Source organism: Betta splendens, chromosome 19 (assembly GCF_900634795.4).
Source record: "Betta splendens chromosome 19, fBetSpl5.4, whole genome shotgun sequence".
Lineage (NCBI taxonomy): Eukaryota > Metazoa > Chordata > Actinopteri > Anabantiformes > Osphronemidae > Betta > Betta splendens.
The window spans coordinates 4205632-4224999 of record NC_040898.2 but is presented as its reverse complement, the minus strand read 5'-3'; the positions used below and the strand labels follow the sequence as shown (position 1 = coordinate 4224999).

General features: G+C 42.4%; 2 protein-coding genes across 4 annotated transcripts in view; both read left to right on the top strand.

Moving 5' to 3' along the window:
• The first annotated feature begins 619 nt into the window (after positions 1-619).
• LOC114846220 (transmembrane protein 238-like) lies at positions 620-2839 on the top strand. The gene has a single exon (XM_029135052.3). The coding sequence runs from the start codon at positions 700-702 to the stop codon at positions 1177-1179; it is 480 nt and encodes a 159-aa protein (XP_028990885.1). The 5' UTR covers positions 620-699; the 3' UTR covers positions 1180-2839.
• A 136-nt stretch (positions 2840-2975) lies between these two features.
• Positions 2976-19368, top strand: part of snx29 (sorting nexin 29) — an 81863-nt gene continuing 65470 nt past the window's right edge. The window contains exons 1-14 of one of the 3 annotated variants that reach the window (XM_029134979.3): positions 2978-3308; positions 3340-3442; positions 3928-3992; positions 4529-4581; positions 4790-4914; positions 5873-6053; positions 6239-6309; positions 7103-7363; positions 8136-8535; positions 9058-9170; positions 9400-9496; positions 9640-9722; positions 13044-13107; positions 13567-13695. In XM_029134979.3, the coding sequence (XP_028990812.1) occupies positions 3436-3442; positions 3928-3992; positions 4529-4581; positions 4790-4914; positions 5873-6053; positions 6239-6309; positions 7103-7363; positions 8136-8535; positions 9058-9170; positions 9400-9496; positions 9640-9722; positions 13044-13107; positions 13567-13695 (1649 nt within the window). In that variant the 5' untranslated portion in view covers positions 2978-3308; positions 3340-3435. Of the gene's footprint in view, positions 3443-3927; positions 3993-4528; positions 4582-4789; positions 4915-5872; positions 6054-6238; positions 6310-7102; positions 7364-8135; positions 8536-9057; positions 9171-9399; positions 9497-9639; positions 9723-13043; positions 13108-13566; positions 13696-19368 lie in introns of all 3 variants that reach the window. The other 2 variants (XR_005897004.2, XM_055504255.1) reach the window with 2 other exon arrangements.

The window sequence follows — 19368 nt, the reverse complement described above, 5'->3', positions numbered from 1 at the left end:
GTCATCTGGAATTACAGCGTGTTCACGGGCTACTAGGCAGGAGAATATGAAGTGCACCATGCAGACACTTTAGCTGATCTGATGAACAGGCCGATGCCCTCACAGCTTCCAGCCAGGACCCCATGAGCAGGCGCGACATCATCATCCACATAAGATCCGCTTCACTTAGTGCAGAGCGGCGGAGAAAACCTTCTCCGAAGCAACCATGGAACTAATTTCATTTCCTGATGACTTTGGGAGCCACAGCCTGTGTCCGGACCCTCACTCCGACACAGGAGAAGCCCTGGGCTGGACCTACCTCCACAAGCCCATCATAGTGATGGTGATGGGATCCCTGATGTCTGCTGCAGGAGTCCTCCTCTTCCTGCTCCAGGCAGCGGGCGTGACGGAGGCGTCGCGCCCCGTGACCTCGCCCTGCGTGTCCGTCGGGCTGATGTTCGTCGTCATGGGGCTGGTGTGGATCCCCATACTGAAGCAGAAGCAGCGGCGGAAGCTGTACGTGCAGCCAGACGATGAGTAGGAGTCGGCGCCCGTTAAAACATGTCACCACACACGGCCGCTGTGGTTCTTGCTGATAACCGCTTGAGTACATTGCACTTTGACCAGTGTCACCGCTGGTTGTATCATGTGTTTCTGTCGGTGAGGATTACACTTCAGTCCTGCAGGCAGCTGCAACATCTGCCTTGGTGGATCTCCACTATGTCAACACCTGTGCAGATGGAGCCAGTGGAGGAGAGGACGTATGCTGGAGTGGGCCGCTGTAAGTGCTCCTTCTGGTTTGCAGTGGCCCATGACGTCCTGGGCGTCTTCATCATGATGGTGGGGGTGTTCGGGGGCCTGGTCATACACGACCTGTTCGTCTACGCCGGGGCCATCGTGATCTTCCTCAGCCTCATCTGGTGGGTGTTCTGGTACACGGGGAACATCGACGTGCCCCCGGAGGAGCTGGAGGACGACGTGGGCACGGCCAAGCTGAAGCTGCGGGGTCTCAGCCGGGTGGCGAGACGCGTGTCCACCCGCCTCTCCAGCGGGTTCCGGGACTCGTTCAGGAGGATCGGACGGTCCACCGCCAACAGCGGAGCCTCCGTCGCTGCTACGGACGTGTGTCTCTCCACCATCTACGGCGGCACCAACACCTCCGCATCCAAAGAACCCGTGAGAGAGTCGCTGTCAGTATGAACCAACCCCTCACAGACTGAATCTGAGTCGCTTTATTTGAATCCTTTGCTTCTCGTCTTATGCCGTTGACATGGATTCTGCACTTTCTCTGCCAGCGTAAACAAGTAATGATTAAACAACACTGAAGTCTAGGTAACATCCACACGCTCTTATCTGTCAGATAAGGCATAAACTTTGCACACTATTACAGTAATGTGTAACTTTCTCATGTTGTCAGTCACGTTTGGGAGGAGCTGTAGTGTGAGTCGTTATGATGAAGCTGAAACTGCTTTGTGTGTAGAATAACATAGTAACAACAGAGAGCAATGTTAAGGTGTTGTTCGTTGCTGCTTCTTATGTTTGTCACCATTTCACAAATGCCAAATATCTGAGAAACCAAAAGGAACTAAATATATTTTAAGATGTGTGGCTCACAGCTTAACAGGACAGTCGGTGAATCTCTTCTTGAAGAAAATGATGAATGTTAAGGGAAGTGATCTCAACTCAACCAGTTACTAGAAAAGCAACTTAAATGAATCATATCTTCATTTATGTGTATATGTAATAAAAAATATATTATTTATATTTATTCATAAATTATTATAAAACTAACATACTTTACTCTAACAGTGTAAATATCCAAAGTGTCCACAAATATGTGATATGTCTAACTCTTCAGTGGACCTGTTATTCATTTTAATAAAGGTGGAAGATGAATTAATTTGTAAGGTATGTAGTTACCAAACCTACAATGTTTCTGTTTGTATATGTCACACTCCACTTCAGCAGACAGACAATTGTTAAAGGACTTGGATCAGGGCCAAAAACAAACAGTATTATTAATTAATGACTAATGTTTCTCTTGCTCTGGGATGGACTGGCGACCTGTTCAGAACTATCCCGCCTCTTCCCTGATTGACAGCTGTGTGCACCGGGTTTGTTCATTTTGTCATTTAGGTTTGTTGTTTTACTTTCATAAATGTGTAGCGATGGAACGCACTATGCATGATTTACTGAAATTTTGGTTTCCTCAAGCTGATCTTCCTTTTTAACTGTATATATAATGGTTGCTATGACATCTTCTAGAAGTGAGACCAGAGACCAGAAGTATTATTGTCTGTAGTGATCATAAGGTTTTCATTATTTTGAAGTGTATTAGAGATAAAGTGAAGTGTGGGCTAGAAAGTTTCCAATATTTGCTCTGTTGGGATCATCCTTTGAATAAAAATGCAGTATGGTTTTACTACTTTTTTAAGACGCGGATGTTGGGGCTGCGTTGCTGTAAAGCTTTTCAGATTATACGTAACAGTACCAGTGGAGTGAAACAGTGGAATTGCTGACTGGACAGAAAATGTAGTGAAATAAATCTGCGAAATGGATTTTTTTATTTCAGAACATTCAACCAACTCAGTTTACAGTTTTAACTCAGTTTCCACTGTACCACTGGCCTTCAGTTGCACGAGACATCACTTCCGTAATGTTAAATGTTATGGAACATAATGATTCTGTACATATGTGCTCATTTACACGTAAAGAAATATAATTCTTGAAGCTTTTATTTCCTTCAGTGTGAGTTAAGGACATCATCACTTTGACCCTAGTCATTAAAGAAATGTGATTCAAAGCTCATTTTGCATTTGACTGATTTCACTGTAAACATTTTGCATATCATTCTACATTTTTATGTTGCGTTATAAAAGGCTAACATCGTTTTCTGCATCTGAACCTTTTTTGCAGACATAAATGGATATGAAACAGTTATTCACTTACGTCTTGGCGGAAAACTACAACTCCCTGCGGCAGCGTCCGGTCATATGACGGCGGTGTGTTGTGTCACGTGACCCCGTCGGTGCCTGCTCGCCTCTTCGTTTCCCCCTTTTCGCAGTGTCACAGGCTCCAAACTGAAAACACTTGACCCTGGTCCCGTTCGGCGGACCGCGCTCCACGCTCCACGCGCGGGATTCCGCGGCTCTTAAATGCCGTGTCGCCTTCCGCGTGCCACGCTTCATCCGCCGATCTGTCCCCGTGCAACTCTTACATGTGACGGTGCTGTAGATCCACTGTCCCGGCGGCTCCACCACAGGCCTCTGTGTTCGCCGAGTGAGCATCAGCGCCGACGCCGGTCCAGGTCGGGTCCAGGTCGGGTCCAGGTCGGGTCCAGGTGGGTCCAGGTGGGTCCAGCATGGACCCGGCTCGTCGCTCCTGAAGGGGAATGAGTCACACCGGGGGCGGACTGTTTAGCTCGGAAGTTACGGCTACAGGAGGTCGGCGGCCAGAATGAACGGTGAGATTCCTCAATATCTTGTTAACAAATCAAACATTTCTGCAGGTTTACACCACAATGACACTGCACCCACTTCCTCATTGTTAGAGAGAGTCGAGCTTCCAGATGCCCCGACTGCTTCAGAGGAAGTTAAAGCTTTCGTCCCCGTTCTGAGGCTTTAAACGGGTTTCATCTGTGGCCACTGTTCGTGTAAACAGTTCAGGTCCAGGTCCCAAACGTTAGAGTAACAAGCAAAAGTCGCCAAGGATTTTGGTAATGTAGGATTATGAAAAACTGCATCTCCGGCCTCCATCATTGACTCAGTCTGGAAGTGCACTGCACACAGACACGGATCACAGCAACTATAAAATACTACTATTATTGTCTGAACAATGATGCGAATCCATGGTCCAAAACTAATAAAACAAAAATCAAAACAAGAAATACAATCCAGTGCGTTTCTGTACCACCCTGATCTCTTCGTCTGTCATGTGTTTTTGTTACAGGGACTCAGCAGAGTGACACCAAACGACAGCACCTCCTGGAGAGGCTGCTGGATGCTGTCAAACAGGTGAGTCCTCCGTCATGAGGACAAATGACGTCCGTGAACACATTAACTGTGGTAATTTATAATTCCAACGAATGTCTGTGTGATCGAGAAGTGTCGCCTTACAGTATAGTTCCTTTATTCACTGTATCAGAGGAAGTAATACTTGTTGATCTGTTGCATTACAGCGCTGGTAATACAAGTCATATTCTGGAGGGGGGGACCTTTGAGCAAAAGAAGCCCAGCGCTGGTTGTTTTGGTGGCAAATATGCTCCTTTTCTAAAAACAAGAGAGAAAGTGAAACCTGCAAGGACAGTATAACAGCTAGACTGGAACAGGAACGAAAATGAAACCTGATCCAACATCTCATATCTGCAGTATGAGATGTTAAGTCATTTACCTTGAGTTAACATATCTGCAGGGTTTAAATCTAAATCATCTTTATTTGGCTCATGCCAAGTTTATTCAGCCATAAGCAGGCGCTAGTTGAGATCCGTATTCTGTTGTTTCTTTAATATAGTTTTTCTGTACCTATCATTCGTGTTGTATCTCTATTCCAGTGCCAAATTCGCTTCGGGGGAAGAAAAGAGATCGCCACGGACTCAGACAGCAGGTGCGATAAGCTGCTTGTTATCACTAAGGTCTCCTGGTATTCCTGTATTTAGTCTAGTAGATTGGGTCACGTGTGCTGTTCCAGTACGCGCTTCAGCCTTTTTTGCCACTGCGCTCAGTCTGAAGACGGCTTGCTCCATGTTTCCCGTTGAGGTGTGCGGTGTTTAAACCTGTCGCGCCCTCACACTAACCTGTCTCTGCCTCTGCAGGGTGATCTGCCTGTGTGCCCAGTTCGAGGCCGTGTTGCAGCACGGTCTGAGGAAAACCCGAGGCCTGGCCCTCACTGCGGCCGCTCTCAAGCACGCTGCAGGCTTCAGCAGCAAGACGGAAGCAGGTACGGAGGTTCGCCGGGCCCTCGCTTCAGGGTGCGAGGAGACACTGTCATAGAAAGTTGGAGGACGGAGGGATTTTAGCTCCAGACTGCAGGATAACGGCACACAATCAGAACAGATGGAGCTTGTGGTCCGTCTTCAAACCTCCACCTCTGTGACAGGCAGCCCACCTGCTGTGAAATACTCTTAAAAGATTCGGTAAAAACTCCAAAAGAGAAAAATAAAAAAATCTTTTATTTATAACTTCAGTATGTATAACTAAAATGGATCTGGAAAACCTTTACTTCTATTAGTACTAATTAAAAGATTCATCCATCTAGTTATTATTATTATTATTGTTAATATTACAAGAGTTGTTGTAGACTAACTATTGAATTGCTTCTCCAAACTTGCCTTTTATTCGCGTCACAACTTCCAAAGACAACGATTAGGCCGAAGACCCATTAGCTCTACGTTTCTGCTAAACTGTTTCCACCGTGTCACATTGAAGAACTTTGTGGCTGTTAATTGCGGGGGAAGAACTGCTCGACTTCTGTAATGGCCGCCGTCCCATGAGCATTAGCATATCTGAGGCTTTCTAGTGTTTCACAGTCAGTTAGAAGAAAGGATTGTGGCTGAGCTCGTGGATGTGGAGCTCCCTAATGAAGCCAAGGCCTCTGACGACGCCAGGAATTAAAATGATAATTGTATGTAAAAAAATGCTAATTTCTTCTTTTATTACAGGAAACACTAAAAGTTGTAGAAGTTAAAGTGTCAATGCAAGAAGAGAAAAAGAGGAAAGAAAAGAGGAAAAAAGGAAAGAAAAGAAAAAAATGAAAAAAAAGGAAAGAAAAGAAGAAAAAAAAAGGAAAAAAAAAAGAAAAAAAAGTGTCAATGCAAGTCTTGAGAGGTGATGGGGCCTTTTTTTCATAATGAGAGGATAAAGACGTGCTTTGTCTTCCTGTTTGTTTCCTCCACCAGAGCTCACGTTCTGGTTTTACGTGAAGGAGCACCTGAACCGCCACGAGCTCCAGCGTTTCTACTCGCTACGTGACATCTGCTCGGAGCTCGGCCGGGGTCGCGCGTGGCTGCGCTGCGCCCTCAACGAGCACTCCCTGGAGCGCTACATGCACACGCTGCTGGCCGACCGCGCGCGTCTGGGGTCAGTTGCGCGCGCGCGCACACATCTAATTCTCAAACTCTGCGCGTGACATGTTGCCCTTGTAGTATTTTAACTGCTTGTCATAACTTCAGGACTGAAGTTTGAGGATGTTTAGCCTCGACTTCAGGCCTGTCTTTAAGTATGGCTGCAGTTTCACCTCGTGTCTTTTTTTTTTTTTTTTACAGAATCTACTATGAAGACTGGGCTTTTATTCTCGATGAAGAGAGAGCGAGTATGCTGCCCACCATGGCTGCAGGTGCGTTTAATTACCGGTGTCACTCAAAGGCGAGCGCCTTTTAATGTTAACTGGCTAATGCTAGCCACGTAGCGCCCGTTAGCTTAATACCTAGATTTAAATGAATAATTAAATAAGCCTACACACCTTTATTACACTCATTCTAACATTTTATTGTAATGTAATATAACCATATTCATAGCATGTTATTGCCGTGTTGGCAAGCAAAAGTGCATTTATGTAACATCCTGTTAATAAGCTGCAGTAAAGTGCAGCAAATATTATTTTTTCTCAATTTCTGTTAATACACTAATGGCCTAAATGGTGAAAAGCTTTGATTCAATGGCTGCTTTTCTGCTGCCAACCTCAAGCCAGGCTGTAATAAAAATGTTTTTTTGTATATGTATTATGTATATTTTATATGTAAATGTTTTGCAGTACAGAACAGTAAAAAATGGTTATGTGTTAGCTTTATCAATCTTAAAATTGTGGAATATTGGGCCAACCATTAATGTCACTAAAATGTAAATGCAGGAAAGGAAATACATAAACACACTTAGCACTTAACTTGTTAAGCAGAGCAGTGCTTTCTGAGAATTGACTGTATCACTGCTAACATCTGTGCTCTTACTGAACTATTGATGAGCATGTCTGAGGTCAACAAAGATTTTATAATATTAACATTATGTAACACTAATCTTATTCCAGTGCTTTTACTGTTTACTAAACAAGACAAATAACTGCAGTTTATTCAGAATCCCCAGCATCATACAGAGGCCTGGCCTGGAAATATTTATATCTTGTCTCCTAATAGGTTTGAACTCCATTCTGTTCGCCATCAACATTGACAACTGTGATCTGAACGGTGTGGTGACGCGAGGAGGAGGCCCATCCGTCTCCCACCTGCTTAAGGAATCCACACAGGGCATCGGCAGCCTGTGGAAGGAGTCGACTCAGGGGGTCACTAGTTTGCTGCGAGAAATTAGCACCGCCACGGCTGTGGTGCCTGGCTTCACCCCCCGAGTGGATGACACCTCTGACCCACTACCTGTCCTGCCGCGCAGCAGCTCTGCTGGTAGGAAACGGTGTTTGTTCTCCGTTAGATTGGCATTTCTAACCTGTCTTTAACAGATAATATAATTTAGCAGTTTTTGCAACTGATTCTCCAGCAGCAGTAGCAGCAGCAGCAGCAGCAACAACAAAAATAAATAAATTCAACAAATGCCACTAAACCTAATTTGACTTAAGAAGAGAGTGGCTGTTTTTTTTTCCAATGCAGCATAATTTTATCTACTCTTGAAATGCGTTTAGTTCACAAAGTCATCCCAGAACTGGCACAAGCACCAAAACAACATACGGATCAGTTTGAGCATGCATAATGAATGCGCTGGAACAAATCAAGCACATGCAACACAAGGCCTGGGTAGTGATAAAATCCCAGTTGAAATAAATAAACTTCCAGAACGTGGACTTCCTTGTTTGACCTCATCTAGTAGTCTGCCCTGGTCCTTCCCATCTGGGAAAATTTACACAGTTTTCTCTTTATATGTTCTGCTCAGAGGAATGAGCCAGCTTTTAAATTTTAAACTGGGCGGTGGTTAAACTTTCCACTTCAATAAATTCAACACAAATTCGAAGTAGGCACTTCGGATTATTCATTTGTGGAAGACTTGATTATGCAAGCCCTGAAAAGCAAAGCTGCTGAACCATACTCGAAATTCTGTTGTCAACATTATTACACATTTGAACAGTTGATATTATTCAGTCTGGAAAGGTGAAAATAGGTATTTGTTTTACTCGACTGAATGTTTAGTGTTTAATAAATAAAAAATCTTTTTTTTGTCTAGATTCAGGGCTAAAGAAAGAGCGACGTCGAAAAAAGAAGATCACCAACATTATTTCCTTTGATGATGATCTGAACAATGGGGCAGAGGATGAGGAGGAGGCAGAGGAGGACTCACGAAAGATGGGCACAATAAGGAAAAGTCATACTGCCCCTACTCAAAGCAGTGTGGAAGAAGGTCTCGACCCTTTGGAGCCAGCCTTTCCCCATTTGCCATCCCAGAATGGCTTGGTTGAGCCAGATGTAATCAGCTGGGTGGGGTCCCCGCATCCCTCACGTACAGCTCCAATAGCTTCACATCCGCTGCCTGACAGTAAGAGCATAGACAATGAGGAGGAAGAAGAGGAGGAAGAGATGTACAAACCCAGAGCGCAAACAGAGGAGGAGCAGAACAGCTGTGATCAGTAAGTCAGATCATAGCTATTATCAGCTAATTATTAGGTTATAAACAGAAATATTTAAGAAGTATTTTACATTGTATATCATTTTGACAGACAGTAATATGAGCTTGGGGAATCTTATCTTCGGGAGTTTTTATATCTTGCAATTAAAGACGAGAACATAAAACGTCTTTCATAATTAAAATGTGCGCATATTTTTTCACTTCACCCTGTTTTATTTGCCGGCTTATGGGCTCCAGCAGGTTATTGCTTCAGAGCCAGTTGATTTCAAAGTAGTAACCAACTTTATGAAAAAGTAAAATGGTGATAAAGTTGGGTTTTACACATACAAGTTGCATTATATATCACTACATAAAACACTACATAAAACGCATAAAAAATGTCCTTTTCTGTAGCTCAGTATTTCAAACTCACCAATAAATTTGCTGTCTTGTAACATCATTAATGGACGCTACACTGTAGGATGTAGTGTCAAACTGTGGCGTAGTAGCAGGTTGTTATGAGACTAAAACGATTATGTTCTAGGGTCGTGGTGGGAAGTCTGTCCAGTGTGTCTACGTGGAGTCCCTTACAGGTCATGACTGACCACAGCAACTCGGACGTCCTTATTCCTGTAAACCCTGTGGACACGCAGCCTGGTACCGTACACACCAACTCTGATGCCGCAGACTTGTTAAAAACTTCCTAATGTACCTTCTGCCGTTACCCTATTTGAACTTCAGCGTTATATGTATTTTGGGTTTCTCTTTTGTTCGACCGTTACAGTATTGCTGACAACAGCTCCTCCTGGTTACAGTGAAGGAGTCATTTTGCCGTCAGATGAGAGACTATATCTGTACCTTCACTCTCACTTTTATTTTGTTTCAGGGAGCTCTGTGGAGGAGTCGGCTGTGTTTCCTGCTAAGTGCGAGTCTGCAGGACCGGTGGGAAACAGTGAGAGCAGCACATCGGAACTAACATTCAAGTGAGGCACAGTCACAGTCACACAGAGTTTTCAGCTTTGGTCACAGGACAGACACTAGAATTTTGTGCTTCAGATTGGTCTGTGTACAAACATAAAATCTAAAATATTATAAACACAATCTATCTTCATGATTTGTCCTGCAGTATGGAATCCAGTCCACCAGTGCAGTCTGCTCCACTCTTCAGTGTGCTGCCAGCATCTGGTCTGCCAGAGTCCATGACAGTGGGTGAGTGTTTGTCTTTTTTCCATCCGTCCAGCTCTCACTATTTCTCACTCTCTCTTGCTTTTCTTGTTTGTGTTGAACAGAAAATTGCTCAAATCATCATTAAATTCTGGCATATGTCAGCCAGCGTGATGATAACTGACATGTTTTTCACAGCTCTTAATTTCATGGATTCAAGTGAAAACGCAAACGTGTTTTTCATGAGTGACACACGTAGAGAAATCTTTAGAGAGGAGCTGAACTGCCATAACCTGAAGCATTTATAACTGAATGTTTGTGCTTTGTCCTGTTTCTATTACATTGTTTTCGTGAATAAACGGAGAAACACCAAACTGACTTACAAACAGTTTATTATCAGATATAAGATAAGTAGTCAGAATTTCTGAGGCAACACAGCCTCTTGAGGTTTTAGCTAAATACACTCTAATTTCAGTCTTTTCCAGAGTTTTGTGATGGTAATGAATGCTTTGGAAGTCCTGACATGTCCTAGTTAGTGAATTTCAGAACAGCTGTTGTTTGTGGTAAATTAAATCAAGCTAATTAGTGTTTTCAAACTTTGTTGTTTTCTTTGCATCTTAGGTTATCTAATTGCTTTTGATTTTCTATTGCCAAATCGCTCAGTTCCGTCCTATGCTATCAAATACTCCACCAGGTGGCACTGATGACTTTGGTATATGCACATGTGTCCCTTTCTTCCTGCAGGAGCTTGTGTCAGTTTCTGCAGTTTACATCATGTATGAGCATTCACATGCAGATTTGAATTTTAAATTCTAAAAACATGGGATAAGCATGCATGTGCATGTAGTTGTGCTGAACTCTAGACATCCACTGTTGTTTAATCCTTCTTCTGTGAATGACTGTTCTTGAGAGACAAAGAAACAGTGATCCAGGTTAGGGAAGGTGACTGCAGTCACCTGTAAGCGCAGAGCAGGAGCTGTCATTTGTGGTCCAGTCTGTTAGCCTTTAGTCAGAGGAGGCCATGAGGTCACAAAGAGGGAGCTGGTGTTCTAAAAGCCTAAAAAAGCTGAACAGGCAGCAGACATCATTTGAGGAAAGAGGCTTGGATGAATGCTACCTTAAAATCTACCGTCTGGTTTTAGAGTCTGCTTTTTTGGATTCAAAAAAGTATTTTCTCTCTGAATTCCAACAATCACAATCTGTTGTGACAAAGGCAGAGAACCAATGCAGTGTCTACGCTTGCCGGTCAAGACAATATACTAGAATGCAACACAACACAAACAGATTTTTAATTTTGGGTAAAACATCATGATTCATTTCTCGACTGGAATGAAATGCTCAGATTGGTCAGTGATGCTAGTGCTTTCACTCTTCTAGCTCAATACTCACACAAGCCAAGTTAGTGGGAAATGTTAGATACAACTAAAATGTCAAACTGTGTAGTTTCTTCTTGTGCAACTAAGACACATTTTTGATGGTTCTTATTTACAGCTATTATTATTGACAACAAGGCTTTTTGCTTACAAAAAATCACAATATAATAATCAATTTCTCCTGTTTTAATGTTGATTATTACTTTTTTTATTATTTACTTTAGTTATGAGTTCCCCAATTCTATAACTGTTCAAACTTGGCATAAACATGTCATTTGTTGATAAAGTCAGCATAGTCAGTCAATAGTCAACAGATAATTTACTTCTAAAGCATGCACATACAAAAAAAACATTATTAAGATGGAAGAAACAAGTGTGTAGCACAAGCTCTCCTCCGCTGATGACGTTTTGATCAGATAATGTAATGGCAAACAAGCCACTGGTGTGTCTGGAGTCAGCCATTCACGGGGCACCTCGATTACAGGGCTTCCATTATTCGAACATCACTGTTTGTGTTAGTAATACACTTACACTTTTAAAAGTATTTTTACTCTCATGCACACACTGGTTCTGCAGTTTGTCCACCTCCCCTGTAAGGACAGTTTTGTGTGGCTCTAGTAAAGTCCCTAATTATTCTGCTGTGGCACCTACTGTGAACATGCGGTCGGACTAAAGGTCACCTTTATTTCTGGCCTGCTGATGTGCTGCATGGAACTTGGAATGGAATGGACGTTATCTTCTTCACTCAACCAAGCGCTTTGCTTGTTCCCCTTAGGAGCCATACTTATGTCTGGGCCTGAACATAGACGTTATGTAGTAGTTATGTTTGTGTGGATTAATAGTAGAATGCAGCAAGCAGTGTAGATTAACTCATTGTCTCACGGGGGTTGAAACCCTAATGTGCACATTTATGTCTACTGTATGTAATTAATATCAGGATGGAGATTGTCATTAGCCAGCAGTTGATTTCTTGCAAATCATAGCTGTAGTAAACATAGTTTGTCTGATACGTAACTGCTGACAAATTAAAGTTTATCATAAAGTTTTTGGTATCTGATACTAACAAGAAAAGAGCCAGTTTTCACATTTGAGAAGCTCAAACCTAATATTTGGTGTGTCCCGTTTTGTAACTGGCAGTTTGTTTCGGTGCTAATTAGATGCGTCCAAATTAAGATCTCTAATAACACACCTTGAGTGTGAAATAAACGGTGTGGACTCTATTCTCTGTTTCTTACAGGAAGTATTCAGCTCTACCCTTTGTTTAAGGGTTTAAAGTTCTCACTGTGGAAAATGAAATTTAAGAGGAATTTAAATATTTATATAATCAGCTGTTCTTATTACTGCACATCCTTTAAACCCAGCTAACATTACAGTATGTGAACTCTGTGCGTTAGAGGCCTGAGTATCCTCTTTACAGTTTTGCCTTTTTTATTTATTTTTCTGTTGTATCAGAGATGAATGACAGTTACAGTTCACATGATTTTCTAAAGGCCAAACCTGGATTTTTCAGTAAAATCATAAAAATGATTTTAGTTGAACTTGCTCTACCAGATCGGCTGAAATGACCATAAATGGTTGATGTGGCTGACAGCAATAATGGTCATAATTATAGACCTTCATGACGCTGGATGTCTTCTGTATGTAGAGGTTGAAGTCAATTTAGTAGCATTAAATGAATGAAATTACTACAGTTTGAGTGAGTTTGAGAAAGCCCTAATGCAAATGACAGTCACATATTCAGCCAACTATAATTTATGAGGAGTTCTGTTCTTTAGTTGACATTTAGCATGCGTGTGCTTGGTTTCCTGACACAAAACATGCAGTAATGGCTAAGTAAAGTACAATCGTCCTAAAAACATTGTTTAATTCAAATGGAAGCCGGTGTTAGCCATTATTCCAACAACTATTGAATGCTTTTTTTGTTTATGCTCATTGCTTTGTGTAGTGTCTGTGTTTATTCTAAATGTACACCTTGCTGCCTCTCCTCCTGCAGCGGAGCTGCGCCAGGCAATTGTAGCCATGATGAACAGGAAGGATGAGCTGGAGGAGCAAAACACGTACGTTGGGATATATTCCCCTTATCTGCTCACAAACCGCCAAACATACACACACGCATAACGCTCTGGACTGGAAGAAGATATCGAATGACCGTTCCGTATGAATTGTGTCAGCTTGTTTTCTCTTCATCCTCAGACATGAAGCTGATTTGTGCTGACTTGAGGCAGGAAACACTTTTGTATTTGTTTTAACAAAATTCAACAGACTGTGACTTTGAAATAATTGTATATACGTTTATATGGTCTATATCTCAGCAGAATGTGATCCAGCCACTAATTTATTACAGCAATTAAAGTAGCTTAATATTAATCCAGTTGAATATTTATGAAAATAACATCACAGCCAGAATGTCAGGATTTTGTATGTCTAAATGTGGGAAATTAGGTCTCTATCTGGGGCAGAGAGCTGAATTATTTTGTTTAAAACGTGTATCGCAATCTGCTTCATGTGTTTGGCAGGTCTCTTCGCAGCCTGCTGGATGGGGAGATGGAGCACTCAGCAGGCCTCAGGCAGGAAACTGATCTGCTGAAAAAGAAGCTGGCGGAGTTGGAGGAGAGACATACAGCAAAGGTCCAGGCACTGGCCAGGTAATATACAGCATGATGCTCTGAAAAGACTTTCCCTTTAATCCTCTCAGGTCCTGTTTCCTGTAAGATGAATGTGAATTAAACCGATCAATTAACCATTAAGACCTTTAAACTGTTGCGGTTTAACAGCTTATTACATTTTGAAAAAACAGTTTAAATAGTTGAAGTCCTCTATGTAGTACTGTCCACTATAGCCATTATTATCTTTCAGCAGGACCATTACTTGGGATTGTGTTGTTTATGCTAACATACAAAAAGTTAAATACAAGGACAGAAAGCATCAAAACCATCAAATCAAGTATTATCTCTCATCCTCACTGATAAAGCAGGACAAAAGTTTGACTATTGTTATCTTCATCAGGAGTTAGAAATGACAGTAGTTGTGTGGTGAGTGAACAGCACAGTGCCAGAAGCCAGAGCTTAATCACCTAAAGTTTTAATGGATGTGTCACTGATATTGACATTAAGAGAGAAATGATGGTGGTTTGTGCTTTGGGACAGTACACTTTTTAATAATGTTTGTTTAATTACCATCCGGTGCATCTAAAAAGCTCCCACATTAGATTTAGATTTGTCATGTCAGGAAATACTGTACTGTACTGTAAGGTGGTGCAGGACTTATTTTAACTCCACTTGTGTTAGAACAACCATAACGTCAGTCAGTTTGCCGTGAATCTTTAAATTTAAACCAACAACTTACAGTAAGTCATGGATCAGCATTAGTAAACAGCATATAAAGCTGTAATAGCCCAGAGGACATTGCTTCATTTTGCTGCTCATTATGCCTTGCTGGATATCACACTTATTGGCATCACTGTTTTACATATAATCACTGTAATTACCACAGCACCAAGTAATACGAAAAGCTTTACTCAGACATCAAAAAAGGATTTATATTTATTCAATTGGCGAATGGATGTTAGAACAACATGGGGAAAGTTTTTTCCTTAGGTATTTCATGCCAACTGCTTTTTTTCCCTTCTCCAAATTACACATATAGCGATAAGTGACCGCCTACAGTTTCCCTGAAAGTGAATTGCGTCACCTCAGCATTTACAATTGATTGCCTGTGTGCCAGAAGTCTTCAGTTGAGCCCTGAGCCCTTTAAATAGAGGATTAGTCATCCCTCAGCAGTGTAAACAGAAAGCCCCAGCAAGACTGTGTTCAGATGGTAGCCTCCAACAGCAAGTCAAGCCACCAGCTACAATTGATCGAGTGACTCGAAGTTAAGTGTGAAGGTACCGCTAACGCTTATGTGGTCGCAGTTTGTGGGGACCAGCGCTTTTTTTTCCTGTGGTGATTTTCAGGTGCACATGGAACCCAAATTGACAGAAGAGGTAAAGAAAAAGGAACGAAGGATGTCCTTACAATTACCTCACTCTACCTGCAGGTGACTCTGACTTGCTGTGTGCTTTTCTTTATAACCAAGCACACACATACACAAACACCAAGACTATTCTATAGCCTACCACAAATTCTCAAGTGCTGCTTTTCCTTCTCAGCCAAATCGCTCTCGATCAATAGCAGCTATAAATACCACTGAAGGAGCAGCTAGCCACTGAATGAGGGCTGGAAGCTGTCAGCAGCATTCAGTGAAAGAGGCTACTGCCAACAGTAGCCATGTATCCCACAGTTCTTTGTTAGTCTGTTGCACACCACATGAAATGTAAGTCAGAAAGACTGACAGTAAAATGGCACATTAATATCTGTCATAACGAGAGCTGTGTGTCTGTTACAGATGTCAGAGTCCTAAAGTTTGAGATGCGCAGGTGTTTTCATGCTGACCGCCCAGGTTTCAGGCTGGCTCTTTCACTTCAGTCTCAAGAGTTTTCCTTTTTTACAGACTTCGATCAGTGTTTTCATCTGGTCACAGTACAACACGTACAGCACAGTACAACTGTTCTCACAGTTTGCCCTGATATGCAGCAGGATGTCTGGCTACATGGTTTGATCCACAGGACAAGTTCAGTTCAGTTTGTGAATTCATGGCATTTTTTTAAACTTGAAATTCATATAATATTGCACATTGTGACAGAATATGGCCACATTAAGACGTTATTAGGGACAGATTGAATAATTTGGACGAACATGGTACCCCCTTGTTACGAAGACGTCATCAGTCATCTGCTTTTTCAAGTGTTTTTCCTAGTAATACTACATTTATTGTAGACCAGCGCGCGGACCCGAGACAACCAGCATGTGTGTGCCTTGAGCCTGGCTGTATATGGGGGCGGCAGAGGATGAGCGAGCCACCATAGATAGATTTCTGGTGACGTAGGCTCGTCAGAGGGGGGTGAGGCAAAACATGCTGCTGCTCTCTTCAGTGACTTACGCACACTCTAACTCTAGATTTACAGCAGGGACCCTTACTCACACATCCGTCCAAATATAACATGAAAATGTAAAACCTTTGCTTACACATTGACACATAGCAGCCTACATTCTAACAGATTGGAGAATTTCATCAGCACATGCGTGAACATCTTGTCGATCTTGCATTTAAATGGGAGTGTGTAATAGCCTCAAGCATTGTATTTGAATTCCTGGTCTTAGATACGTTTTACACTAGGATATAGCAGATATAGGAATAAAAACTGTTGCTTTAAAAATAGATGTCCAAGGCCAGAGTGGCCTTGGTCTCGATGTCTAACCCTCAAACTAATTTCTCCAAGGATACCAGTTAGGACACACACACACACCCACTCAAAGCCTCCGTCCAACAACTATTTCTTGCCCCCCATTTTTAGACGTCAGTTGGCAGAGCAGAAAGCAGGCCTCTCGCAGTAGGAAGACGGGAAGGCAGCCAGTTGAGTGGGCTCGGGCCAGGAAGTGGTACCTCGTCACTGGGAGAGGGGGTGGTTGGACAGGCGGGCGCACACTCTCACGCAGACACACAAGCGCGCGCACACACAGAAAACAGGAGCAGATGCCTTTTTCTTAGCTGGCACAGTTGTGGTCTTTTTCCTGCAGCCTGGAATGGCTGATCCAAGAGGTGGCTGTGAAGTTTGCATAGTTTACTTGTTGAGAGTTTTAGGACCTGCTGTTTTCTTTTTGAGGGAAGTCAATTATGTATGTTTCTATCTGTATGTCTGGTAATACAGCGTTGAGCCATGACTCTTAGGAAGGGATATGTGACGGTGTGTTCTTATACCTCAGCAATAAATTGTACTCAGGAGGATTACCCAGCAACTGAGCTGTCTGTCTTTGGGGGCATGTTTGTACCTCTTCTTTACTACTGCCAAACAAAACCAGGCTGTACCTGAAGAATAGCCAATTTAGCTGTGCTTATTGCACATTAGGAGACAATCGAGCACAGGAATAATAAGCACAGAGAAGTTGGGGGAGAGAGGAAAAAACATCACCCCAAGGCTTTGACTCAGCTTAAGTAATTACTGGATGTAGTTTAAGTTTAAGCTCCTCTTGAGATACTTTTTTGCATGTTCTTCTAAATAAGATGTTTGTTATTCCTCTATTTAATTGTTACAGTGTTTTAGCATTTGCTTTAAGTAAAAAGACGCAAATGTTATATTTCTCGCTAACGCCGTCTTTCACACTGAATATTTACAGTGGTTTTATCTCTCTCATGCACATTTTTTTCTGTTCTCTCTCCATCTCCATTTGCACACAACTGTTTTTGTAATCCGTCTCCAAGGCACGCAGGCTTTCTTTCGATTACTGTTTCTTTAGCACAAAAAAACAATTGCGGGCTCTTTCTCAAATCCTCTTATGCACAATCTGTCTTTCCCACTTGTCTTTCACATGGATGAAGTTGATACGACTTCAACAGTTTTATTAAACAACGAAGTTAATTGACTTATCCTCTGAGCACATGTTAGTTTCAACAATATTTCTGGGTCAGACTGTTGTTTGTGGCTGGTCCCACATCAGCTGGCTAAAGGATGTACATTCTGGAAGTAAGTGCTTCAGTTTGGACAGACCCTTTAAACACTTGGCTGTCCCTTAGGGTAAATGAGATGCTGGCATTTTCAGATGAGTTCCAAACACATTACATTTTCATTTGTCACTAGAAAACAAAGCGTCAAGCAACTTAATATCTCAACATCAACACAGAAGCAGCAGTTTCTTGTTGCTAGTTTTGGATGAGGAAAGTTGTGCATTACCACACCCGGGGGCACTGTAATTTAGTTTTGTTTAGCACCCATCATTCATGTGCTTTCCTGTGGGTCTGAATGATATGTGTCCACCAAACTGAATTTGAAATAATGGACTAGCTGGAAGTGTTGAGCTCTACAATCTAGACTCCTCGCCTTTCTATATGTTTGAGGATCTTATTATAGAAGCATGTGGTTTTGGTTCAGACTAGAGCCTGAATTTCAATGTGGCATTGCGGGTGCACATGATTTCATCGATTTCCACCTAGCATTTATAATGCCGAAATTTCTCGCACATTTAAAGTCATTTAAGTGAATTGCAACACACCTGGTGCAGCCTCTGTCCCTCTGTGTGCAAGGTGGGGAGCTTATTTGGACTGTGGAGATTTGATTCTATTATTTGGCAAATATCTGGATCTCCTTTTTATCACTGTAGCTCTGGGGTGAATTTCAGTTTATAAAACCTAGACAGATAGCTGAGATAGCTTAGTGTTGAGGAACCGTTCTGTTTATTTAGTGCTCATCGTATCCTCCAACCGTACATTCACTTGTCACAGCTGAGTTATCTGCTTCGACCACTTGCACCACTGACTGGTCTCCACATAATCTTCTCTCTCGCGCTCGACCGTGCACGCAACGCGCACGTGTAAACGCAGACAGACTGCACACTGAGACATTCCTGCATAGCTCCGCTTCTACTCCTATAAAACAAACTATTTTTATTACATGAGCTAACAGAATCTAACACTCAAATATTTGAATATCCAGATATTCGGATCTAGTGTTACTCGCTGGTTCATTTCGGTTTCAGGGATACAAACACAAAGGATATGCAAACACGAGGGATTGTAGGCTAAATGTGGAGCCTCCACATAATGTGAGACACAAGCCTGAACGCACCGGTGCAACTAGCAGTGCAGATGTTTCTAGTGCACTGTTCTAGTAATATGTGGTACCAGCTCTTGAAACAGAATAATTTTCTTGTAAAATTAGACTTTTTTCTTAAATCTATGCATCTTACCGATCCAATACACACAAACCCATGCTCAGTGTGAATGGCATGCATTTGCCATGAATGGATCAGCCTAGAACGTCTGGTGTCTGGGCTGCGGTTGCTTGTGATAACAACGAGACGTTCCTTTGAGAGCTCGTCATGTGGATTCAGGAGGTTTCCCGGCAGGCGCCTCTTTTGTTGGTGGGAAATAAGTGCTGATAAGCAGGGCACCAAAAATTACCCGTGGAGAATGAGGGATGAGGGCTTGGCACTGGAGCAAGACAAAGGCAGTTAAATTTAACTGCCAAGGGCATAAAGCCACACTCCAATCCTGATTGATTTCCTCACGAAAGTCAATGATGTTCAACTGGTTATGGCTTGTAAAGAAAATGCCCCCACCACTGTTTCTTTACACTGTCTGCATTCGTAGCCAGTTGAACACACTGACTAAAGGGCTAATGTAGAACTAGGTCTTAGCTGGCTAATGGCTGTAATCCCATTTATACCTGGCCTGAGTCTTCTATGCAGCCTTTTCATCTGAAACGGTTTCCTCCCAGAGAGATTTTT